Consider the following 27,739-nt stretch of genomic DNA (forward strand, 5'->3'; position numbering starts at 1 on the left):
GGTATCCTGTTGGGGGGTACTGGAGGACTGGAATTGAGAAACACATGCATCAGGTAGGTGCAGAGAGTTTTCGTTGTTGTCCTGATATATAGCCTCCAGTTGGTCTATATCCCACTGAAACAGAACTGTTGTACAGTAAGTTGAATGTACATTATTGCCAATGTCAGTTCTTGTTACACCTGTATGCTACTTAACCAAGAATCTCGCCACTGTAGTGGGTAAAAAAAGACTTTTCGGGACAACAGCTGGAGCACAGAAGTGAAAACTGACTCCACCAAAAGAGCAACAATCTCTCATTTTCACTTTCACACTTCAAGTGTTTCTTTGACTCACAATTGAGAAGTTTGAATGGTAACTGAGAGTGCCATACATACAGAGTTCTACCGCTCAGTCTGTCTCCACTGGTCCCTGACAGTGTTAAATCAGGGAGAGGTGACTGCGTCGCCGCTACACATCTCTTGTGCTTAAAAGAGAAAAGCCATTCAGTTTGCGACTGTCGTGTCCAACACCCAAGGCATAATTCCAAACTGAAAGCGAAGTAAGCGAGCCGTCTCCTGTTACAACGGATCAATGGTCCTCCGTGCCGTGGCCTTTTCCGTTGATCCGATGGCTGGGTTAAGGATTGTGGATGAGCGCCGGGATATGCACGTGGGATGGTTGGGAAGTATGCGTAGACGATAACGTGCGCTGCATATGAGGCAGCAGCACGTCTCTATAGGCACTTCTGTGATTTTGTCAAATTTTTGTTACCCTTATTTTACCAGGTAAGTTGACTGAGAACACTTTCTCATTTACAGCAACAACCTGGGGAATAGTTACAGGGGAGGAGAGGGGGGAGGAATGAGCCGAGGGAGAAGAAGGAGAGGAGGGTGTGAATGAGATGCAGATCAGCTGAAGCTGTGCTGAAGTCTTGCTCTGCACTATAGAAGGGGGAGGTAGATTTAGATAGATGTGAAAGGGGGCCTGCAACGTTGCATGTGCTCAACGGTAAAGCATACCACAGCTGCCCTCAAAAGGGCTCTTGCTGTAATTAATATATAAGGAATTTCTAAGCGCGTAAACAAGGCTTAATAACAGTGGGATATAATTGGAGTTTGTGCACTCTTGTGTGTGTGTGTGTGTGTGTGTGTGTGTGTGTGTGTGTGTGTGTGTGTGTGTGTGTGTGTGTGTGTGTGTGTGTGTGTGTGTGTGTGTGTGTGTGTGTGTGTGTGTGCGTGCGTGCGTGCGTGCGTGTGTGCGTGCGTGCGTGTGCGTGCGTGCGTGCGTGCGTGCGTGCGTGCGTGCGTGCGTGCGTGCGTGCGTGCGTGCGTGCGTGCACGTAGGTGTTAAAATGACCGTGGGCATGTGTTTACATGATGCCCATGAACTGCTAGTTTGGTTGAGGAAGAACGGGAAGAGGGTCATTAGTAATCTCTTTGATAAGAGATGGAGCTCTGGGACCAGAGGGCCAATCTGCAGCTCCCGTCACACACACACACACACACGAACACACACTCATCTTAGCCGTGGATCCTACAGTATGGATTAATGAGCTTCCTCTGTGTGTAAATCCACCCGGGGTCTCCCAGTATGCTGAGAGGGAATGGAATTATGGGAGTTCTGGAGGGCTAGTGGGCCAGCAAGGGACTGGGCCCCCAGCTGCTAGATAGAGCGATGACTACTCGGGCCACTGTGGCCTCACGGGGCTTTTTATGTCTCTGTGTGGTGTCAATGCCATGTGAATCTGAGTCATTTGAACTAGTGTGGATTGTGCCGGAGTGTAACATGCAGATAACTATAGGTAATTGGATTGTAAAGATGACACTGTAGCAGCTGGCAGTAAATGGGCATTTGTCAAGGGCACGGGTAGCACCTGCATGTGGGTGGGTAAGTAGGTGGAAGGATTTGTTTGTGCGTGCGCGCATGTTGCCGATGACAATGAAGATCGCGTGCATGTGTGCATATCTGCACATTACACATGAGAACATGCATGTGAGTGCAAACATATATATCCACACACATCATGTGTCCAAATCACTCATGTGCCAGTACATCTGTCTGTAGCCCACTCTGCCTCCTGGTCACAAAAACAAAAGACCCAGAAAGTGTGAATCAATGCCCAGACAGACCGTGTCCAGGCGCATCCTTCATATGATGGCGATAACGAGCCTTCCTTGGCTCTCAGCTGCAGTGGGAGCTAGCAGTTAGAGTGCCGCAGTCAGGAGAGACATTGTATCATTCACTTACTGTAGGACAAGGACACGGGCAACTCATATTGACATTATTGATGATCATAATTCTAATGGCTAGTTACTCTGACATGCATTTATTATTGCGTCCCAATTGGCACCCTATTTCCCAGAGCCCTGGTCAAAGGTTGTGCACTAATATAGGAAATAGGGTGCCATTTGGTTTACAACCTATATGAACACTCAGCTCTACTCGCCGCCTCCTCTCCTTCTCACTCACTCTTTCTTTTAGCTGAGTTACCACGCGGTGAGACGGAGAGACTGCCAAAGAGCACTGTGACACTTTGTAAACACACACACACACTAGGCTTGGGCGGTATAGAGCCCCACAGTGGAGGTGTCATAATACTCGTAAAACCTAGCGGTCAAACAGGGAAGTGGTTCCACTCGTTTTTCCACCATTCATTTTTCCCATAGGGAATTTTAGACACACTAAGAATAAGGGTTGTGTTTCATGTAGGCTCGCCCTGGGGTGACGTTTTGATAACCATGTAAATCTGTCTCGGACAAGGAGACTTTTAGCAATATATTCGGCTCTATTTACTCTTATTCAAAAATGCTAATTAGCATCAAAGTAGACATCATGCAAGACCACAAATCTCTGTACGTCATCTCTCGCTGACACCTTTGCTAACAGGTATTGTGTCAATTTAAAACGTGCACAAGACAGTTCACAGAATTGTCAATTTAAAGATATTTTGTCAATTTATTAATGAATAAATTTAGATTACATGAGGTATATAATCCAGAGATATTTCCCTTTGCCTCGATTCGGCAGCCTGTCTAGATCACCGTGGTATTTGTGGTACTTTATGCTTGCTACATTAGCAGCTAATTAGCACAATCCTTATTTTATGTGTTTCTAAAATCCCCTATGGGGAAAATGAATGGTGGAATAAAACAATTGGAACCATTTCCCTGTTTGACTGCTAGGTTTTATGGGTATTAAGACTCATACTGTGGTACTCTATACCGTATACCGGGGCATCTTGATTTTTTTATAAAACATTTTATTTAGCCAGTTTGTTTATAAAGAGCAAATGGAGCAAACTGAAGTTTTGTTACACTTGAAATTCACTACTAATGTATGCCAGATAAATATCTTATTACTAGCTATAAGTTAACCATCTTAGTGCCAAATACATTTTCTCCAGCTCAGGGCTCCAGCTATGCATTTGGTTTAACTTTCTAGCTATAGGTAGCTAGTTTGCAAGACCAAGCTTCTTGGTTACAGCACAGAAAATCAATCCCCTCCTGGGTCAAGTGTTAGTAGCCTTTTGAGATAGTTGTATAACTTTATGAGCTGGGTTGTCTGTCCTTGCATTTAGTTTATATACAGTGGGGAGAACAAGTATTTGATACACTGCCGATTTTGCAGGTTTTCCTACTTACAAAGCATGTAGAGGTCTGTAATTTTTATCATAGGTACACTTCAACTATGAGAGACGGAATCTAAAACAAAAATCCAGAAAATCACATTGTATGATTTTTAAGTAATTAATTTGCATTTTATTGCATGACATAAGTATTTGATACATCAGAAAAGCAGAACTTAATATTTGGTACAGAAACCTTTGTTTGCAATTACAGAGATCATACGTTTCCTGTAGTTCTTGACCAGGTTTGCACACACTGCAGCAGGGATTTTGGCCCACTCCTCCCTACAGATCTTCTCCAGATCCTTCAGGTTTCGGGGCTGTCGCTGGGCAATACGGACTTTCAGCTCCCTCCAAAGATTTTCTATTGGGTTCAGGTCTGGAGACTGGCTAGGCCACTCCAGGACCTTGAGATGCTTCTTACGGAGCCACTCCTTAGTTGCCATGGCTGTGTGCTTCGTGTCGTTGTCATGCTGGAAGACCCAGCCACGACCCATCTTCAATGCTCTTACTGAGGGAAGGAGGTTGTTGGCCAAGATCTCGCGATACATGGCCCCATCCATCCTCCCCTCAATACGGTGCAGTCGTCCTGTCCCCTTTGCAGAAAAGCATCCCCAAAGAATGATGTTTCCACCTCCATGCTTCACGGTTGGGATGGTGTTCTTGGGGTTGTACTCATACTTCTTCTTCCTCCAAACACGGCGAGTGGAGTTAGACCAAAAAGCTCTATTTTTGTCTCATCAGACCACATGACCTTCTCCCATTCCTCCTCTGGATCATCCAGATGGTCATTGGCAAACTTCAGACGGGCCTGGACATGCACTGGCTTAAGCAGGGGGACCTTGCGTGCGCTGCAGGATTTTAATCCATGACGGCGTAGTGTGTTACTAATGGTTTTCTTTGAGACTGTGGTCCCAGCTCTCTTCAGGTCATTGACCAGGTCCTGCCGTGTAGTTCTGGGCTGATCCCTCACCTTCCTCATGATCATTGATGCCCCACGAGGTGAAATCTTGCATGGAGCCCCAGACCGAGGGTGATTGACCGTCATCTTGAACTTCTTCCATTTTCTAATAATTGCGCCAACAGTTGTTTCCTTCTCACCAAGCTGCTTGCCTATTGTCCTGTAGCCCATCCCAGCCTTGTGCAGGTCTACAATTTTATCCCTGATGTCCTTACACAGCTCTCTGGTCTTGGCCATTGTGGAGAGGTTGGAATCTGTTTGATTGAGTGTGTGGACAGGTGTCTTTTATACAGGTAACGAGTTCAAACAGGTGCAGTTAATACAGGTAATGAGTGGAGAACAGGAGGGCTTCTTAAAGAAAAACTAACAGGTCTGTGAGAGCCGGAATTCTTACTGGTTGGTAGGTGATCAAATACTTATGTCATGCAATAAAATGCAAATTAATTATTTAAAAATCATACAATGTGATTTTCTGGATTTTTGTTTTAGATTCCGTCTCTCACAGTTGAAGTGTACCTATGATAAAAATGACAGACCTCTACATGCTTTGTAAGTAGGAAAACCTGCAAAATCGGCAGTGTATCAAATACTTGTTATCCCCACTGTATATATATATACAGTCCATTGCTCGTGTTTCTTGGCCCAAGCAAGTCTCTTCTTCTCATTTGTGTCCTTTAGTAGTGATTTCTTTGCAGCAATTTGACCATAAAAGCCTGATTCACACAGTCTCCCCTGAACAATATCCCTCTCCCTCTTTCTATTTCTCTCTGTTAGCAGCCTTGCATCTCAATTCTAATACCAGCACTCTGAGTATCTCACTATTTAACCCTCTCTCTTCTATCTCTCTACTTCTCTCTCCTTCTAACTCTGTCTTCGCAGGTTATGCAGATCAATCTGACCTGTTACTCTTACTTTGAGACAGTGCTTCACCCTCCCTTGGCCCTGCTTTCAAGAGGCAGGCAGCAAAGAGAGTGTAGTTTTAATTGAACTGCTTTGGGTTACATCAATAAGATTGCTTTTACTCCTTCTCAGAGCAGCGTCATCTGTCCGTTGTCCCTGGGTTTGTTATGTTCTACATAATTAGCTTTGTTGAGAGAGGCTGGGAAGCCATCTGGAAAATATTGGGGATGGAGCTACACTTTAATTCTACTCTCTGTGTTTGACTGTTCACTACATGAAAGGGTTCTACATGAAACCTATTTCATCTGAAGAAAGAGTTTTTTGACGGTTCTTTGTTGGGTGAAAACGTTCTGTACTTGGTAGCAAAAATATTTTTCTTACAGGGGCCAATATGAAAATATGCCTGTGTTGATGTGACGTGGGGGTGGTGTGCACCTCTGGGGTTGCGGCTGGTTTTTGCACAGGTGTGTGTACATCTGTCTTTGTGTGTTATTGTGAGTGTTTACTAAGTCACCCTCCTTCCTTGTTGTTGCAGATGTTCAAGCGGAAAGTTATGGTGCTTGGGGAGAAGCTGCTACCGGCCTTCAACACACCAACAGGTATCCCACGTGGAGTCATCAACCTGGGCAGGTGAGCCTAGTTACCAGTCCCCATGACTCCCTAGCTACAGTATCCTATTATAAACACATATTGTATGAGACCTTACCAACAGATTTAGCTGGATTACATTGCAATAAGAAGGTGGTGCCCATTTTATACTTCTGTTTGCATTTGAAATGTTTGACATTTTCGGCCTCGTGTTGGAGCCACAAATTAAATAACGTGTTCAACCCTGATCTGTGCGATTTTATCGGGATCCCCATATGCAAGACCCCCCCAACCCTACATAGTTAAGATACTGTACAATTTTCTTTTTAAATCACTATCTTATCATCTAAAAATACATCTCTCTGGCACCTCTGCCTGCCACCTGCTTCCAATTAACCCGCCTGTCTAAGCAGACAGTTGCTGGCAAATTTAATTAACTGATTCCAGAGCTAATTCAAGTTAGATGGGTAACATGGACCCTGAGTGCAGATGGGCAGGGAGGAACGATACCCATTATAAATTACAGCGACATAGGTAAAGGAACTTACATGTACAGAAACTACACAAACACACACACAACGCATATTGAACACACATGCACACACACACACACACACACACACACACACACACACACACACACACACACACACACACACACACACACACACACACACACACACACACACACACACACACACACACACACACACACACACCTACACCCAAACAGCAAGGGATTTCATTATAGCTCAGAGAGAAACAATGTTGCCCCATAATGTAGTACACTGATGTACTAGATCTTTAATGTCCTCAAACACACAAACACAAACACCAAGGGAATTCAGTATAACACAATTAATATGCTGCCTATGGGCTGACTTGAAAGTCTTCGAAGTCTTCTGTTGTATATGTAGCATGTCCCATGTGGACTTTCATACAGTAAATCGGGACTACTTATAGAATACTGCACGTGCTCCCAAAAGGCCTCAACACATTGAAGAACGTCAAGGTAAATACTTTGTAGTTAGCAATGCGAACAAATTCATACAAGGAGCACAATGAATAATGCATAGAGAAAGCGTTGAACACTTGTTTGCAAGTTACTGAATGCAAAAGCTGATAATTATTTTTGCAAGTTTCCTAAAGTGTGCAATGTACCAATTTACAGTGCCTTCAGAAAGTATTCACACCGCTTGACTTTTTCCACATTTTGTTGTGTTACAGCCTGAATTTAAAATGGATTCAATTGAAATTGTTTGTTCCTGGCCTACACACAATACTCCATCATATCAAAGTGGAAGCCTAAATAACTTAAGGAGTTAAATTTGCTTAACATGTCACATAATACGTTGCATGGACTCACTCTGTGTGCAATAATAGTGTTTTTTTAACCCCTTTTTTCTCCCCAATTTCGTGGTATCCAATTGGTAGTAGTTACAGTCTTGTCTCATCGCTGCAACTCCCGTACGGACTCAGGAGAGGCGAAGGTCGAGAGCCATGCGTACTCTGAAACACAACCCAACCAAGCCACACTGCTTCTTGACACAATGCACATCCAACCCGGAAGCCAGCCGCACCAATGTGTCGGAGGAAATACTGTACACCTGGCGACCTGGTCAGCGTGCACTGCGCCCGACCCGCCACAGGAGTCGCTAGTGTGCGGTGAGACAAGGATATCCCTGCTGGCCAAACCCTCCCTAACCCGGACGACGCTGGGGCAATTGTGCGCCGCCCCATGGGCCTCCCGGTCGTGGCCGGCTGCGACAGAGCCTGGGCTCGAACCCAGAATCTCTGGTGGCACAGCTACCACTGCGATGCAGTGCCTTAGACCACTGTGCCACCCGGGAGGCGCAATAATAGTGTTTAACATGATTTTTTAATGACTACCTCATCTCTGTACCACACACATACAATTATCGGTGAGGTCCCTCAGTTGAGCAGTGAATTTCAAACACAAATTCAACCACAAAGACCAGGGATGTTTTCCAATGCCTCGCAAAGAAGGGCACCTATTGGTAGATTTGAAAAATAAAAGCAGACATTGAATATCCCTTTGAGCATGGTGAAGTTATTAATTACACTTCGGATGGTGTATCAATACACCCAGTCACTACAAAGATACAGGCGTCCTTCCTAACTCAGTTGCCGGAGAGGAAGGAAACCGCTCAGGGATTTGACCATGAGGCCAATGGTGACTTTAAAACAGTTACAGAGTTGAATGCCTGTGATAGGAGTAAACTGAGGATGGATCAACAACAGTGTTACTGCACAATACTAACCTAAATGACAGAGTGAAAAGAAGGAAGCCTGTACAGAATACAAATATTCCAAAACGTGTATCCTGTTTGCAATAAGTCACTAAAGCCATTCCCTCCTAATCTACGGGCCCTGATGTTACTTTAGCTTGAGCAGCTAATGGTGTAGCCCCAAACTAATAAGAAGCATATTCATCAGGACTACATCTCTTTGCTTCCATCCCTTTATAGTTTCTCTTTTTTCTTTCCATCCTCCGCTAATACGTTCAGTTTCGTTCATCACTTTCTATTAATGTAGGATTTGGTCATGTACTATAATGTAATGTAATGACATTCCATCTCACCTCCTCTGATTAGGTCAGGCAGAGTGTATTAGCACGTCGTTGAAGTCGTCATGTAGACACAGACACGCTGTTATTCTGAGACGGCTGCGCATATCATCCTCACAGTGCACTACTTTCAGAGAGAAATAAGACAAAAGGATATGGGTTGCATCCTAAACCGCACCCCATTCTCTATATAGTGTTCTACTCACTGTAGTGTACTACTTTGACCAGAACCCTATGGGTCCTGGTCAAAATGATTGCACTATATAAGAACTAGGGTGCCATTTTGGACGCAGCCATGGTTTATTGGTGACCCTGGTTGACGCTCTTGTTTTAGTCTCTAAGATGAACTTAACGCTTTCCTCAACTCTGCAGAGGTAGACGGTTATTGATCTACAGAGGGTGATAAAGCCTCCCACTCTGATCCCCAGACAAATGATGCGGTGCATCAGCTTGCATCTGGGTTGGTGCCCAAGAGGGACAAACAGATCCAGACCTGCTTAATCTTTATCCTGCGCCCTAAATGGCACCCTATTCCCTATATAGTGTACTACTTTTGTCCAGGGCCCACATGGCTTTGGTCAATAGTAGTGAACTATCTTTTCAATAGGGTGCCATTTGAGACACACATTAGTCTCTGTACTTTCTTCAGCACCAAAATACACAATTCTGGAGAGTGATGAACAATTGTAATATCTGACTGGATATCTGTCTCCTCGTCTCAGTGCCTTCTGAAAAGCAAGAAAGAAACAAATGATTTGCCGTTGCTCTGGGATATAAAAGAAAACACATTTTGGAGATATTGTAGGTGTCGGTGCACTAGAACCGTATAACGCTTTGGCTCCAAGACACTAAATGGCCTCAAAGACAAACCAGAGAACTGCTGGTGAAAATTGAATGTTTTTCATAACTGACACTGGTGTTGATTGTTTATCTGTACAATCTGCCTACATTTTGTAAGGACAACGTGTAATTGTAGCATCACATCAAGTTGCAGTACTGTTTATTTGCCCGTTATTACAATCGAATGAAAACTTTGCAGAACGTAATGATTGTCTCGAGTGTGAACCAGTGTGTAATGGTGTGTGTTGACTGTGGTCCTCACTTGGCATGGAATGTGCTGTGACACCTGTAATGTCCAGAGTGTGTAACACTGTGCTAAGTGTGGTCCTCACTTGTCACGGTATGGTTTCTGTTCCCAGTGTGTATAACAGTGTGTGTTGACTGTGGTCTTCACTTGACACGGTATGGTTTCTGTTCCCAGTGTGTATAACAGTGTGTGTTGACTGTGGTCCTCACTTGTCGCTGTATGGTTTCTGTTCCCAGTGTGTATAACAGTGTGTGTTGACTGTGGTGCTCACTTGTCGCTGTATGGTTTCTGTTGCAGTGGCACCAGTTGGAGCTGGGGCTGGGCGTCAGCCGGGAGCAGTATCCTGGCGGAGTTTGGAACCCTGCACCTGGAGTTTGTCCACCTATCAGAGCTCTCCAACAATGGCATCTACACAGAGAAGGTATGGACTACAGTACCCACAATACTGTGAGTGACTTGGGTTGCACAAATCCAGAAACTTTCCCAGTTAGAATCGTTCAACAGGAATTTCTCAAAAACCTGGGAACTTTGGGGACGTTTTTGCCATTTTGCAACCCTATGACTGTGACTGTCTGCGACAGATTTTACTAGGTAAAATATGTTAAACCGTTAACATTGTATGCTTATCAATGCATGCTCTATGCCATTATCAATGTGTGTTTTTCTTTCTGCAGTCATTACTATTCTTAGGAACTTCACTTTCCATTCATTTAATGTATATTTGTGAATGTTTTTAATGGGCATACTGAACATAATGGTAACTTTCATTGGATGACAACTTTTCCTATCTAATTTGTCTGTAAGTGTTAACTTCAGGGTACAAGGTAATTTACATAAATTAGAAGCATATGTGATGCCAAAGTTGAAATCCTCTCTACAGTTATTTTTAGTTTACAGAAAGATTTTTTGTTCAGAGCTAATGTGTTTTTTACTGTGTGGTGTTGCAGGTTATGAATATCCGAAAGCTGTTGAACAAAATTGAGAAGCCTCACGGTCTCTATCCTAACTTCTTGAGTCCCGTCAGTGGCAACTGGGTCCAACGTGAGTACTGGTCCTCCACTGAAGGAGATACACATTATTATAGTATTATCATGGAACATAAGGGCACTGGCCAGCCACACTAGTAGACTAGAATGTCTACTAGACAACCTGAGTGGCATTCTACTAGCCAAAGGTAAAAAAAATGTTGGGAAGACAAGATTTCACTCCACATTTTCCACTAGCCTGGTCTAAAAAGTGCTATCTGGCTAGCAGGCTAGCTTAATTTCCATCACCACACTTCACTTACTGTATCCACAGGAAAGCTTTTGCCACTATACAAGCACCTCCTTTGTAATTGTAGTACAGCAGTAAAGAACGTCCTTGGTTAACCCAGTCAAAGGCAAATCGTAGACTTTTTCCATACTTTTTCCAATTCCATATTATTACCCTGTAGTCGTCCGTGAACTGACCTTCTGACTTTCTACACAGTCCTCCGACCTTGCAGGAGCACTCCTATTTAAATCCTTTGGAGCCTCCTTGTCATCCATCCCTTTTTCTGCCTTTCTTTCTTTCACTATCAATGTCAGTCTCAAGCAGTGCTGTATATCGCCTCGCTCTGGGTTATTCAAATAATAATGAATCCAATTACGTCGGGAAATTGAATCTTTTCCGATTCATCTGAAAGGCAGAGGAATGGGAGATGCCGAGATGGCATCTGAAGATGTGGGCCTGGAAGTCCTAATCTGGCTGATTATGGGGATAATTGTTGTTGTGGGTGAATGGTTAATGAAGCAGGTAGATAAGGAGGAGAGGAAGGAGAGGGAGATGGGTGTTCAGTCCGGCCTGTGTTTTTGTCAGCATGGGTACATGGGGCACAGAGCAGAAAGCACGGATTCACACAGACCTCTCCCACAGTCTCTGGTGTTCTGTTGTCAAGGGCTAACAGAACGCTGCGTGATAACCTTTCACGGTGTGTAGGTGTGTGTGGATGTGTGAGCGCACAAAAACGTCTCCAACCCGGGTATCTTATCCAGAGTTGTTCAATTAGCATGAAATTGAGTGGGAGGGGGAAAAAATCATATCTGAAGTTGTACTAACCAATTATCATTTTTATTTCAATTAAAACCACAACTGTGTGGGTACGTGATAAGCTAGCCATAATGACAATGCTATTTTCTGTGATAAGGCTACTCCAGAGTATGAATCTACAAATCAGTCAGTCTTTCATACCCCACAAGAGATTCCCACGTATACTCTGATTCTATTTGACTCATTGGTTATTGGGTTTAGTAAACCCAAGGTCGCCTGCCTGTGAGACTGCAGAGTAATGTTTGTGAAAAAGACCCCCCCACCCCCCTCGTGTGGAGATAATGTCAGATGTCTCTCCTTTTCCTCTCCCAGATCACGTTTCCATTGGCGGCCTGGGGGATAGCTTCTACGAGTATCTGATCAAATCATATCTGATGTCAGACAAGACGGATGAGGAGGCTAAGACGATGTACTACAGTGCTCTGGAGGTAGGAGAAATGCAATATAGCGCACAGAGAGGGACCTACTGCTGTCGTCAGGGGCCGCTCTATCTCAGCAGGCACTGTTGTGAATGGATATATGTATATATGGAAGGCTATATGGATGGAGGGAACAACGGAAAGGAGGACTGGGGTCTGTTATCGCTGTAGTTTTAGAATTCGGTATACTTTTACAGTATTACATAACAAGTATCAGCAACCTGTGATGCACAAACACACACACGACACATGCACACGCGTGTACGTGTGCACACAAAGTCACAAACATACACGCAAACATGCACATGAGCTAACACACGCATACATGCAGGCATGCAAACAGAGAGACCGAAACAGAGACAGAGAGACAGAGAGACAGAGACAGAGAGAAAGAGACAATAAGCTGAGGAGGAAAAGAACAGAAATGGCAATTTGTGGAAAAGAAAAAGGGAGAGAGGAAGTGTGTCATGGTCACCAGCTGCTTTAGTCCAGCTCTCCTGTCAGAGTATTTAATAATCACCATCAGCAGATAGAAAACTGTGTACTGTGGAGTGCTGAGTGAAGGACAAGGCTCCATTACCCCACGGCTCTGTCGTAAAGCAGACACAAGCAAGCCTGCACGCACACACACACACACGCGCGCGCGCACACACACACACACACGCACGCACGCACGCACGCACGCACGCACGCACACTCTCACACACACACACACACACACACACACTCACTCACACACACACACACACACACACACACACACACACACACACACACACACACACACACACACACACTCACACTCACACTCACACACTCACAAACATGGCACGACACACACAACCTCCTCCACACACGCACACCTAATCCCTCAGCCATCAATTAGCACAATATCTTCTCCTTAAATACCATTGACACTAGTCTTTTAGGCTGATGAGACTATTTGCTCATTGGAGGGTCAAGCCAGAGGCAAATACATTAATTATAGACAATCTCTCTCCTGTGGCCTGGTATTTAAAATAGTTCTAGTTTTCTGGTATCACACCATAGCCATATTGTTTGTGTTTGTATAATGCTCTCAAGCGTAGCTAGTAAGAAATGCTTGCTAGGTTTTAGGATCGCGGGTTTGATTCCCGCTGGTGCCACCCATAAAAATGAGAATGGCGGGGATCAATGTCTTATTCGCTAGAAGCAAGATTAACTTGTTTCAGCTATCTAGGCAGTGGATTGGCCATTTCATCAAAGTTTATGCTATGCATTGTATATATATATCAGATAGAGAGAGAGAGAGAGCTTACTCTGTTTCCTGACTTTCCAAAGAAAGACAAACTCTGGCAGGAGACATTGCAACAGGGGTGGGAGAAACTTCAAGTCTCTCTCCTGTTTCTCTATCTCTGTTTCGCACTCTCCCTCTCTCTCCATCCCTCTATCTCTCCTTTGTTTCCACCTCTCTCCTGGAATCAGAATAGAATGTGTTATAGGATGTATAAATAATTCCATACATAAATGCAGACACACTAACCAATATGGACACGTTGTTCACATTGGCAATGTGCATAGATAGTAGGTCTACAAAACATGCATCCACAGAACATTGTGGATAGAAGAAGCCCTACAACAACTTGGGTACACACCAATGGAAACAGCTGACATCCCTGCACTGCCATGGCACCTGTGCTGTAGATAGAACTGTATTCCAGACCTTCCAATTGCTTCTCCAGAATTTGTTCCTAGATCAGATTTAAATTGAAAAACAATTGCGGTCTTTTTTTTTATCGTCAGTGTTTCACCATCTCAGTTTCAGAGTAACAGAAGCATTCAGAACCCACAGAGTCGAAATCATACATATAGAATGACTAGAATAAAACGCCTGGGTTCTATTTCTAAGGTAGAAAGCTGTATTCTACTGTATGTGAGTGGAGGTTTGTCTGTGTATGTTTTCTTGGTCTCACCCCCCCCCCCCCCCCCCCCCAGACTAGTATAAATGCTAACCATGTTTCCCCATCACAGTTCCAGCAGGATTCAGAGCAACACAGAGATGAAAAAATGCTGCAGTCAATTAATATAGATTTATCTGTGTCTCACCCATTTATAAATGTCAATCTTCCCCCAGGCTATCGAGGCTAACCTGGTGCAGAAGTCGCCTGGTGGGCTGACCTACATGGCGGAGTGGAGGGGGGGCATCCTGGACCACAAGATGGGCCACCTGGCCTGCTTCTCCGGGGGCATGGTGGTGATCGGAGCAGACGACGGAGCTCCAGAGAAGAGACAGCACTACCTGGACCTGGCTGCAGAGATTACACACACCTGCCACGAGAGCTATAGTAGATCTGGTGAGTAGGACTGGGAAGGCATTGAGTATAGGACATCTGTGTGACCAAGGACAGGTACAGTATGAGATTAGTATTTAAGGATATTGGATATCCAATGGCTGGATGTTGCTCTGTGTATTCAGAGCAATTATAGCGTTTCCTGTTATTGTGCAGGACATTATCAAGTCAGTGAAATTACAATGCTGTTAGACTATCTTGTTAAGTGAAGGAATTTGGTGACCCCCAGAAAAAGATCCAAATATAAAGATCATAGTAGGTTTTTGTACATAGAAGGTTCTCTTTGGTAAAAGAGGTAAATTGGTCATCAAAAAGAATGGGGGACCAAGTCACTCTTCATATAATGAATTAAAATGCCTTTATTTGTATGGCATGTTCAATGGAAACAGAGATTTACAACTCTGAAGCGTTTCGGCTGCATGGCCTTTGTCAGGGAGAGATTGAGTCATATTGCAAATAAAAACAATCTGCAGACAATTTACATTTAATTTCCCCCTGAATAAACCAGAGAATCACTCCTAGCTGGCAGCTACAGGTAGCTGCAGAACCTCATGTCTCTGGTGTGAGGAGCACAAGTTATTCCAAATTATTCTTTATCATCTTTCGACACTTCAATGTGCACTCATGCTGTCCTACCAGACCTCTTTTGAAAGCAGTAATAATTTGAAGGCAGTCAGTGGTGATTCAGAATGGAGAAAAGACCAAGATGTCTGTCATTTGTAAAAAAAATAAACAGAGAATGAGAGTCTCACAGAGACCACAGGCCAAAGATCAAACAAGCCCAAGATCCTCCAGTCTTGATGAGATTCCACACACACAGTTCATTTTACACTATTTTGGGGTTTATATGGTATATATATAGTTAAAATTAATCTAACTATTTATATTGTTAAAACTATTCTGGTCATGGTGTTCATATTTTGTAAGTTAAAATTACACTAAATGGAGTAAATATCCAACTCGCAAAGAGTTGCTTAAATTTAACTCTAATTGCCATTTTATTCTTTTCAGTATAAAAAACGAATTGAAAATAATAATCAACTCCAGCAGAGTAAATGTCTCCTTCAGTTTACTTCCTTTGAGTTATAAGGGTATAAAGCCTTATTTAACTATTTATTGTGTCACATTATGGTTACTCTTAATGGAGGTAAAAGTACTGCGTCCCAATCAACTCCAGTTATCAACACTAACTCCAGGGAGCGTATCACTCCCGAGGGTTAAGAACACTTCCAGTAGAGTCAATTCAACCCAACATTTTTCAACTATCCTTTATTTACTGTGCACTGTCTGGATGGAGAATGAACTCGAGGAAATCTAAAAGACTGAGAGAAAAAAAGATGAGTTGTGTTCACTTTTGGGGGAAAAAACTCGCTTGAACTTGATTTCTCGTCCTCGGCCTTGAAACTTAACGGAAATATATTATTCGGGAATCAATTTTGGGTGTTTCCACCACAAGGTGAGCAGACCGGTTTCATCCTGAAAATACAGCTGATGCGACTCATCGCATAACAGGTTTCTCGATATACTTAGAAGACTTTTGTTCTCCCAACCCAAAAGGCGCCTCCTCCTTTATATTGCCATCCTCTGCTTTTTTCTTCATTTTTTCCCCCTTCTCATTAGAGGGCTGCTCAATATTTCACTTCCGAGCCTCTTAGCTTCTGTTGGATTGGATATGCCTTTGGAGTGAGAAAGGAGGTTAAAAGGGTCTCTCCTTCTGCCGCTCCTCTCTGCTGTCTGGATCTGTGCCATCAACACAACAGGGCCGGCTGGCCCCCGTCTTCTAGCCAAATCAAATTTGAATTGTCACATGCACCGAATACAACAGTGAAATGCTTACTTACAAGCCCTTAACCAACAATTCAGTTTTAAGATAATCCCCCCCAAAAAGTAAGAGATAAGAATAACAAATAATTAAAGTGCAGCAGTAACAATGGCGTGGCTATATACAGGGAGTACTGGTACAGAGTAAATGTGCGGGGGCACAGGTTAGTCGAGGTAATTGTTGTAATTATGTACATGTAGGTAGAGTTATTAAAGTGGCTTTGCATAGATAATAACAGAGAGTAGCAGCAGCATGGGGGGGGGGGGGGGGGCAATACAAATAGTCTGGGTAGCCATTTGATTAGCTGTTCAGGAGTCTTATGGCTTGGGGATAGAAGCTGTTTAGAAGCCTCTTGGACCTGGACTTGGAGCTCCGGTACCGCTTGCCGTGCGGTAGCAGAGAGAACAGTCTATGACTAGGGTGGCTGTAGTCTTTGACAATTTTTAGGGCCTTCCTCTGACACCGCCTGGTATAGAGGTCCTGGATGGCAGGAAGCTTGGCCCCAGTGATGTACTGGGCCGTACGCACTACCCTCTGTAGTGCCTTGCGGTCGGAGGCCAAGCAGTTGCCATACCAGGCAGTGATGCAACCAGTCAGGATGCTCTCGATGGTGCAGCTATAGAACCTTTGACGATCTGAGGACGCATACCAAATCTTTCCAGTCTCCTGAGGAGGAATAGGTTTTGTCGTGCCCTCTTCATGACTGTCTTGGTGTGCTTGGACCATGTTAGTTTGATGGTGATGTGGACGCCAAGGAACTTGAAGCTCTCAACCTGCTCCACTATAGCCCCGTCGATGAGAATGGGGGCGTACTCGGTCCTCCTTTTCCTGTAGTCCACAATCATCTCCTTTGTCTTGATCACGTTGAGGGAGAGGTTGTTGTCCTTGCACGACATGGTCAGGGCTCCTCCCTATAGACTGTCTCATCGTTGTCGGTGATCAGGCCTACTGTACCGCTGTTGTGTCATCATCAAACGTAATGATGGTGTTGGAGTGGTGCCTGGCCGTGCAGTCATGAGTGAACAGGGAGTACAGGAGGGGACTGAGTACGCACCCCTGAGGGGCCCCCGTGTTGAGGATCAGCGTGGCAGATGTGTTGTTACCTGCCCTTATCACCTGAGGGTGGCCCGTCAGGAAGTCCAGGATCCAGTTGCAGAGGGAAGTGTTTAGTCCCAGGTTCCTTAGCTTAGTGATGAGCTTTGAGGGCATAATGGTGTTGAACGCTGAGCTGTAGTCAATGAATATCATTCTCACATAGGTGTTTATTTTGTCCAGGTGGGAAAGGGCAGTGTGGAGTGCAATAGAGATTGCATCATCTGTGGATCTGTTGGGGCGGTATGCAAATTGGAGTGGGTCTATGGTTTCTGGGATAATGGTGTTGATGTGAGCCATGACCAGCCTATCAAAGCATTTCATGGCTACAGACGTGAGTGCTACGGGTCGGTAGTCATTTAGGCAGGTTACCTTAGTGTTCTTGGGCACAGGGACTATGGTGGTCTGCTTGAAACATGTTGGTATTACAGACTCAGACAGGGAGAGGTTGAAAATGTCAGTGAAGACACTTGCCAGTTGGTCAGCGCATGCTCAGAGTACACGTCCTGGTAATCCGTCTGGCCCAGCCGCCTTGTGAATGTTGACCTGTTTAAAGGTCAAATCAAATCCAATTAAATCTTACTCCCATTGGCTGCGGAGAGCATGATCACACAGTCATCCGGAACAGCTGATGCTCTCATGCATGTTTCAGTGTTACTTGCCTCGAAGCGAGCATAGAAGTTATTTAGCTCGTAGGGTAGGCTCGTGTCACTGGGCAGCTCTCGACTGTGCTTCCCTTTTGTAGTCTGTAATAGTTTGCAAGCCCTGCCACATCCGACAAGCATCGGAGCCGGTGTAGTATGATTCGATCTTAGTACTGTATTGACACTTTGCCCTTTTGATGGTTCTTCGGAGGGCATAGCAGGATATCTTATAAGCTTCCGGGTTAGAGTCCCGCTCCTTTTAAAGTGGCAGCTCTAGCCTTTAGCTCAGTGTGAATGTTGCCTGTAATCCATTGCTTCTGTTTGGAAGCAATGGCCACTTTGACCACTTTTTTTTATAGACCGAGTCACTTGTGCTTCCTGCTTTAATTTTTGCTTGCAAGCAGGAATCAGGAGGATAGAGTTATGGTCAGATTTGCCAAATGGAGGGTGAGGGAGTAAAGGTGGTCTAGAATTTGTTTCCCTCTGGTTACACATTTAACATGCTGATAGAAATTAGGTAAAGCTGATTTAAGTTTCCCTGTATTAAAGTCCCCGGCCACTAGGAGCGCGTTTTCCTGTTTGCTTATGGCGGAATACAGCTCATTGAGTGTGGTTTTTGTGCCAGCCTCGGTCTGTGATGGTATGTAGACAGCTACGAAAAATACAGATGAAAACTCTCTAGGTAGATAGTGTGGTCTACAGCTTATAATGAGATACTCTACCTCAGGCGAGCAAAACCTCGAGACTGCACCAGCTATTGTTTACAAATATGCATAGGCCCCTGCCCCGTGTCTTACCAGAGGCTGCTGTTCTGTCCTGCCGATAGAGTGTATAACCCGCCAGCTGTATGCTCTTAATGTTGTTGTTCAGCCACGACTCGGTGAAACATAAGATATTACAGTTTTTAATGTCCCATTGGTAGGATATACGCGCTTTCAGTTCGTCCCATTTATTTTCCAGCGATTGAACATTAGCTAGCAGAACGGAAGGCAAGGGCAGATTAGGCACTTATTGGCTGATCCTCACAAGGCATCCTGATCTCTTTCCGCGAAACCTACGTTTCCTTTTCCAGCGAATCACGGGGATCTGGGCCTTGTCGGGTGTCTGTAGTATATCCCTCGCGTCTGACTCATTGAAGAAGAAATCCTTCTCCAATTTGAGGTTAGAACACCAGTTCTGATGTCCAGAAGCACTTTTAGGTAGTAGCAACATTATGTACAAAACAAGTTACGAACTACGCAAATATTTTTTTTTTAAATAGCATGGTTGGTTAAGAGCCGTTAAGACGGCAGCCCTACCCTCCAGCACCATCTTTACATCCCTATATCGATTCAGACACGAGAGAAAATGTCTGAAAGTTCTCCGTCATTGGCTAATGTGCCTCGCTGTTGGGGAGGAGATGAAGGTTGATGTATAGAAACATAAAACAGTCAATAGTTCAAAAGACAGATGGGCTCTCTGTCCTTGAAAGAGTTGAGAAAGTTGGAGTCGGTCGTGTGTACTGAAATAGAAAGGTGATGATTTCAAGGAGTGAAATGCCACTGCTGCCATTGCTGCTCTCATTCCTCTCCTGCCAGATGGATGTTGTGACTGCAGTGAGTAAGTACAAAAATGGATGTACTTACTAAGGATTGCCCCTTTAACCGGCAGTGACCTTCATACAGCAGAAATATGTCCCCATTTGAACGTGATCCATTAACCTGTAAGATTTTTTTTAATTCTGTCCACTGTTCCGCAACTGTCCTGCAAAATCGTTCCCTTGTCCCACATTTGGGCTTTTTACATGTGGTCACCCTAATTCCACACGTGGAAGCTTTGCTACTGCAACATGTAACACCATATTTTCGCATGTGAGGGGAATAACATTATTTCAACCCCACATGTGAACTTGCAATTCCACATGTGAAATATAACTGCATATCCGATATTCCAAATTGCAATTCACATGTGAGGTGAAACATGTTATTCTCCTCACGCGTTAACATGTGAACTCTAAATGTAATACATGTGAAAATATGGTTTCACATGTGAAATTTAAGCTCAACGTGTGTGTGATTTCACATGTGAAAATGCAAATTTGACGTATTTTTTTTTGTAAGGGTTTTGCAAACCACCTGGCAAATATCCTACTACGGTTTGGGGGAAAAAACACAATATGTTAAACATGCGTCATGTAACATACGTAGTAATACACACTCATCCTGATGTGAAATGTTGCCATGCCAATGGTCTTAACCTGAACTCCAAATGTAAAAGACATTTCTACCCAGAATAGCAACCATTGTGCTACTGTAGATGGGAATCCTGTTCACATGCTGTCGATATGGCCTTCCAGAGTGGCAGCCGGCTAACAGAGACAGAATGTGTAGACCATCTGGGTTACAAGACCAACTGGGGAACAGGTCTTTATTGTAGAGCTCATTTTCAATGACTTTTTAGAGCGTAATGTCGGAATCCCGATTCTGTGCGAGGGCTATAGTATTTATAGTGCGTTGCTAATTCACCCACAGCTATGTGATTAGTTTTGATTTGTTTCAGTACCTCAGAAGACTGATTGAACAAACTATTAACTTAAAAATAAATTGACTCAAATAAAATTCCTCATCCCCCAGGTTTTTTTAAAAGTGATCTGTTCACTCTGTGTCTCTCTAATCTCCCTTTAGCTACGAAATTAGGGCCCGAGGCATTCCGATTTGACGGCGGAGCGGAAGCCACAGCGACCAGACTGAGTGACAGATACTACATCCTGCGGCCGGAGGTCATCGAGAGCTACATGTACATGTGGAGGTTGACCCATGACCCCAAGTACCGGGAGTGGGGCTGGGAGGCAGTGGAGGTGAGTCACACAGACGTTAACGTTGCACAGTCTTCATGATGCAGCCATAATGTCACTAAACGAATGACTTATTACTCTGGTGCTTAATCTCCAAAATATCTTCTGGTTTTATTTGTTACACTTTGATGAGCAATGAGTTTAAACTGAGTGGAGATCTGGCGCTTATCCTTAAAGTGCATTTAACAAGGATGTGTAAAGAACAATAAAACCGTGATTCTGGAATGTGTTGTTGAAATATGATTAAAAACCTCAGTAGAGACAATCATATCCCACGTACAGATGTCGGATCTTAACTTGATCACTCTTGTGGCAGAGAATTTTCCTGCTGCATCAGGAAATTCAAACGAGTCCCCGAAAAACAGCAGTTATCTTTTCTCCATGTGGGGGCAGTCGAGTCATTTGGATCAGGGCTTGCTATCAAAATAATTTTCTCTCTCGCTCGCTTAAATTCTATGCCTAGGTCCTATTACTGTAACATTCAAATGTACAAAAATGTATCTGAAATGCAGCCATACACATCAACTGTCGTTTTATATAGCTTAATAACACAAGATAAATATTGGTCTACACTAGGTTACGACATACAAGTGTCAAGTGTATCCTAAGGTCAGAATTGAGTTCGGTCGTGGCCTGAGGTGGTCTAGCTGTTAGGGTCGCTGCCTTCAGCGCTCACATATAGGCCTACCATGTCAGCCTACCACGCCTTTCTGGCACAAATAACTCAATCCCCTGATTGACTTGATTTATTTACACATTTCAAATATTATTCCAGGGATATTTGACCCCTGACCTTGATAAGAAATGACCATACCAGACACTTTTGGATAACATAAATAGGAAACAAATAAAATAATAACAATAGGCTACACCAACAGTTTACATTCATACAGTGTAGGGTAAATTGCCATAGTAGATTTGCCGTGGTAAACGGTTATAAACTTTATTTCTATTGCACGGAATGTCTGTTCAAAAAGGACTAAGTTGTTCTGATTACAATACCAACCGTGTGTGTTGAATTTAGTCAATCACTAAACTGACAAAATTCAACACACCTGGTCTTCCAGGTCGGTTAAATCAAAAACCAGCATACACTGCGGCTCTCCAGGAATAGGGTTGCCTACCCCAAACTGTTAACCTTCGAGTTGTTTCGGTTTTAACCCTGTAACCCAGGGCTGTCCAACTCATTCCATGGAGGGCCTAGTGTCTGCAGTTTTGAGTTTTTTCCTTTCATTTAAGAGTTCCTTACTAATTGGTGACCTTAATTCGTCAATCAAGTGAGGAGCGAAAACCCACAGACACTCGGCCTTCCGTGGAATGAGTTTGACAGCTGTGCTGTAAACCCTGCGGAATGAATCCTGTAAACACGTGGAATTAATGCGTTAAAAAAAGACATTCATCCATGAGACAAAGGGTAGTGGGCCGGATTCGAAGCCATGCCGACTCTGGCATATGTGTGCCGGGGTTAGTGGCTGTAACCGTTGGACCACATAGGCACTGAGAAAACCAACCATTTATTATACCTGTTGCTTTCCTTCGACATATAATAAAACAATAGATTTTTTTTTTTATCAGATTTTCCTCCTGCGACAAAAGGGTTCAAATTGAGATCTGACATCTGTACTGGTCTCTGTCCATGCGTATTCTCTCGAGGAACTAATGTACAGTACATATAATTGAACATGGTCAAGGTCCTTCGATGCTACGTCTAACAAGGCAGTGTGAGGGCAGAACTGGCCAGGCTGATTAGCATATTACTGCCCCTTGACAAAAGCAGACTAATGCACCATAATTTACACAGACCCCTGTTCTTACTGTTGCATCTGCACGAGAAGAAGCAAAGTGTGGGTTTTGTCAACCTTTGTGCCCCATAATTAATGCATGTGTCAGTCTGATCACACAGCATGAATGCTAAATCTATCATCCCGACCCCCATGGCACGGCTAAGGGGGTTGGGAGCCACGTTATTAGCTCTGCCCCCATTCACCACCTCAACCCCAAACTCTTGTTCTCACTCGTGCTACTGGATGCCGTTGAATATTGTATACGGTGCCCCAGACAAGACCTTAATATAAGTAGGCTTTGTGTTTGGTGTTGTATGAGGTGAGTGTGCTGTGAGGTAAAAGCGGGTGTTTGAGGACACGGTACGAGGTTGACACATCTGTCTCTGGCTCTCCGTAAACAACCTTACGTTCCCTTATTAGGGTTGCGCAACTCCAGTACTTGAGAGCTGCAGTCCTACTACTGGAAGTTTGATTTGATATGAATTGCAGTCATTACGTCGATAGGTAGGAAGATACTGTCTGTGCCCATTGGCTAACTACTGGTATAGTACATGTCCATTTTGACATTAACATCCCTCCTGCTCTCTTCTTTCTATTCTTCTCCCCAGGCTCTGGAGCAACACTGCAGAGTCGAAGCTGGTTTCTCTGGCATCCGAGACGTGTACGCCCAGACAGTCAGCCACGATAACATGCAACAAAGCTTTTTCCTCTCCGAGACACTCAAGTAAGTCTAACACGGCAAAGTCAACATCCCCCCGCTACTGAGAATATACCAGCAAACACTTAGCTTTTTTTGATTTGTAAACGGCTACAGAGCTTCTTCCACTAAGTGTAAGTGGCATTTACAGTTTCTGAGAAGTAGTAAGAAGTAAATGGCAATTGCAGTCTAAAGCCCCCTGGAGTCGATCGAATTAGCATAATACAAAAATCCCCATCAAAATCTGTTAGTTTAAGCTCGAGATATATTTTTTCACCGGCTGCTTCTCAATCCACTGCATCCAGCGATGTCGCCCTTCTGCATCTGCGGTGAAAGGTGGCAGAGCTAGAGCGGGGTGTGTCAGACCATGAGACATCCCGGGAAATCTGTCTTCTCACGAAAACGTCTGTAGTAGTTTGACCCCTCGATGGGAAGATGAGACTACATGTTGGTTGTTCTGCTCTAGGACGCCCACAAGCCTCACAAGAAAATAACATAATTCCTGATCTTCCTTATATCTCTCAGATATAGGATAGACAGTTCAGAACAAACTTCCTTTAGAGTTTTGGGGGAACTATCTGTTTGTTTATCCATGTATGAAGCTGTTATTCAATGCATTTCAATGGGCTAATAGCAGTAAGGCTAAATTCAATGTTTCATCAAATAATAGTTATATTTTTATACCTTAAAGGGTCCTAAAACTTGATATCAAATAGATAAATGATCCTTGGTATGACCATCTTAAAACAATTCCATACGTTAGCTTAGAACCCCCACCCCCCTGGCTTAGACTCCCTGGCTTAGACTCTAAAGCATGAAGAAATGTTTTCTCGTTAGCTATGGTTTACACTTTCCACCCTGTTGACTGGTCTGTCTATCGTGAGAACACTCACATTAGTCTAAGATATTCACACAATATATTGAGTGCACTCAAGCACAGTATCTTAATTTCAACATTTACAGACAAACCTTATCATGAAAGGAATAGACATTGAGGAATTCCCATTTAGATTCAGCTGAAAGACTCTGTCTAGCCCCCTCTCAGACTTCGTTTGTGATGGGCTGGTTAAGTGATGTGGACAATCCACATAGTGATGTTGTTTCAGACCGTGAGGAACGTGTGAGTGTCGTCTGGGCCCCCTTAGAGAAAGAACCCTTGAAAACGTTGGTGGGAAAATGGAGAAAGCTGTGTTTTATACTAAATCTTTTCACGAGAGATAAGATGAATTCTAATTTTGATTTTTTTTGGGGGGGGGGGGGGATCTCCAGACAAGCTTTAAATAAAGCACACGCTTCACCTTGCTGTTGTTCATCATGTATTGTATTCGTCAATAATTCAATAATTAATTCAATAGTTGTGAGACATTACAAAAGAGACTTGTTTTACAAAAGCAAAGAATGTCATGTCGTTACATCAGTAATAAATCTATCACTGCCCAACCATGACTAAAACATGTTTTATTGGCTCATACAATAGCATTATAGCCATGATGTATTTGTTTAGATACCCATAGTCTAGGAGAAAACTAGCCAGCCAATCCTTTATTGTAGCCATTCGTTTCCCCAGACACTGACTCTGTTTGTCCCTCTCAGGTATCTATACCTGCTCTTCTCTGACGATGACCTGCTGCCTCTGGAGGACTGGGTGTTCAACACGGAAGCTCACCCCTTGCCCGTCGTCCGCAAGAGCTGCCTACAGGGGGAGGGAGGGACACACGACAAGACAACCTCGGAGTAGCAACCTACTGTACAACCACTGCACAACTCACCTGGATACAGACACAGAGTAACACGTATTGTTACATCACATGCACACAAAACACACACATAGACCCACACATAGACAACATTACACACAGGTAACAACACCGCAACAAAATGCAGGGCCAACGTCCCTTGGGCCCTGTCACAGACTCTCAATTCCTTTCCAGTAAAGGATCTTGTCGTATACGCTGTGATTGTATAATCTTGAGCCGGGTCGGGACTACTTCCTGCCGGCGTTACTTTCTGTGGACAATCAGGACGAACATGATTTTCATGAAAAGAGCACCTTTTTTTCTTTCCTTCTTTCCTCTGTGAGGAAACCAAGAGTATCTTGCAGACCCAAATGTAATGGGAAGAGTGCTGTATTATGGGCCATATTGTGAGAGAGAGAGAGAGAGAGAACCACTGAGCTTTTGCTTTGATTCCGTTTTTTCACCGCAATCAATTAATGATTTCACTTGATCTTGTCATTGCTTTTTTTTTCTGGCTTTTTTCTCTGTCTCTTTGACCAAAGTTGTTTGTTTTTTTGTTCACCCCCTCATAATTCCCTTAACACATCATCTTTGTGGTGAGATTTGACCAAGAGTAAGATGACAGACTAATAGGGAGGGTTGAATGGTGTTGAATATTAAATGTATAGACAATTGTGAAATGTAATACTCAAAATCCACCTTGAAAAGGATTGTTTATTCAGAGTTTCCTTGCAGAAACAGGTTAAATGAATAATAACAGGCATGGGACAAATTGAAAACTGAAGATGTTGTTGGAGAGAGGGAGTGTCTTACATGTCCAGGGACCATTTTTATAAATTCTTTGTCCTTATAATTTGTTTCGAGTACAATACTGGTGAGATATTTTCATCAGGCCAAGTCTGTGTTGAATCCTCCTGGACACTGCCTTTCAGAGCATAACTTCACATTGTGTCAGTCCTGTGACTTTAACACAACTGTCAGTCCTGTTATTGTAACACAAGTGTAAGTCCTGTTACTGTAGCACTATAGAACGACTGTCAGTCCTGTGACTGTAATACTATAGAACGAGTGTCAGTCATGTTACTGTAACACTGTAGAACAAGTGTCAGTCCTGTGACTAAAACACAAGTGTCAGTCCTGTTACTGTAACACTGTGACACAAGTGTCAGTTCTGTGACTCCAACACAAGTGTCAGTCCTGTTACTGTAACACTGTGACACAAGTGTCAGTTCTGTGACTCCAACACAAGTGTCAGTCCTGCTACTGTAACACAAGCACTCACAACCACCCCAGAGGCAAGATCACCACAGCTGGTCTCAGTCGCCTAGTATGACTGGGCTCAAATATGCCTGCCAAAGTTAACAGCCCTCATCGAGAGCTCCGGCTCTCTCAAATCCACAGTGGGGAAAGTTAGGCTTGAGGCTAAGGGTTTGCTAAAATGTATTCCGTAGAGGGGAATGTGAACGGCGCTTTCCTATTTCATCCTTATTCCTATCATCGCTGCTGTCCAATGCAGAGAGAATTTGCTGTACAGACCTGGATGAATGTAAGGGTCCCCTGTATTAGCTTATCTTCAGTTTCTTTTGTGATTTATTTGACTTAATTACATCATTATTTTCATTGCTTTTTCATTTGCTTCCCTCAGGTGTTTCTGTAAAAGAGGAAAAACTTTGACTTTAATTATAGTTCTGGTTGATATGAATTATTGTTATTACTTATCTTTCATTGTTGAATATTTTCAAATACTGATAAAAGACCTGTGCAACTTTGTACATTTAAAGCAACTTCATTTGCTTTGTCTGGATTTTTGTTGTTGTCTGTCCCTAATATTACTGCTTATGGTTTTTACTGTCTGGAGTGTTAAATCTATGTTTGACCTCACCTTCCAACACATTGACTGAGTGTATTTCCTGAATACACTGTCAACTTCACCTATTGATATGGAAGACCTAAGAGCTTCGCCATACTTCACATATGAAACCGCATCACGTATCTGTACCACCAATGCTGCAATTGGCAAAGCTCTGCTTTCTGTAGCTATGTGCTCCAGGTCTACCAGCACAATGTTTCCTATACCTTAACAACATCAATATCAGACAAGATCATTCTCCATGACATCAAGATTAGAAATATTTACATGGCTCTTAGCTCTTGTTCACATTGTAGTTCAGGGCCCACATTCACAAAACCTTTTTAAGAAGCTTTTTAAGTTTTTGCGTAAGAAGTGGTTTGTGAATCTGGACCCAGGTACACAAAACACTGCAGGGGAGTGGGTGTTTGGTTGAGTGAAGTCAGTGGGTGTTTGGTTAAAGGAAGCCAGAAGGTATAGTGTGAAAGAGTGATCAGAACATAGAGGGGCATGCCAGCTAAGCCTTCAAACAGTCTGTACATTGAGTACAACTCTTGTGAAGGTAGTTCTTTGCATAACATCGAGGCATACTTTATGCCATCTATGTCTCAAAGACTCAACAACTTATTCAATATCATAAATGCATAGTTTTGCGTAGTGTTGGGGAGTAGTGAACTACATGCAGTTCAACTAGTAATTTGACTACTTTTTGCAGTAGCTTAGTGGTAGTTGAACA

General features: G+C 43.5%; 1 protein-coding gene across 2 annotated transcripts in view; it reads left to right on the top strand.

Moving 5' to 3' along the window:
- Positions 1-26,938, top strand: part of LOC139564291 (mannosyl-oligosaccharide 1,2-alpha-mannosidase IA-like) — a 205,005-nt gene extending 178,067 nt beyond the window's left edge. Inside the window, exons 5-12 of one of the 2 annotated variants that reach the window (XM_071383694.1) lie at positions 6,001-6,095; positions 10,025-10,148; positions 10,675-10,768; positions 12,110-12,225; positions 14,330-14,549; positions 20,768-20,940; positions 23,330-23,445; positions 25,012-26,938. In XM_071383694.1, coding sequence (XP_071239795.1) covers positions 6,001-6,095; positions 10,025-10,148; positions 10,675-10,768; positions 12,110-12,225; positions 14,330-14,549; positions 20,768-20,940; positions 23,330-23,445; positions 25,012-25,156 — 1,083 coding nt within the window. In that variant the 3' untranslated portion in view covers positions 25,157-26,938. Of the gene's footprint in view, positions 1-6,000; positions 6,096-10,020; positions 10,149-10,674; positions 10,769-12,109; positions 12,226-14,329; positions 14,550-20,767; positions 20,941-23,329; positions 23,446-25,011 lie in introns of both variants that reach the window. The other variant, XM_071383693.1, reaches the window with a different exon arrangement.
- Positions 26,939-27,739: the final 801 nt, after the last annotated feature.

Source organism: Salvelinus alpinus, chromosome 35, assembly GCF_045679555.1.
Source record: "Salvelinus alpinus chromosome 35, SLU_Salpinus.1, whole genome shotgun sequence".
In the NCBI taxonomy this organism is placed as follows: domain Eukaryota; kingdom Metazoa; phylum Chordata; class Actinopteri; order Salmoniformes; family Salmonidae; genus Salvelinus; species Salvelinus alpinus.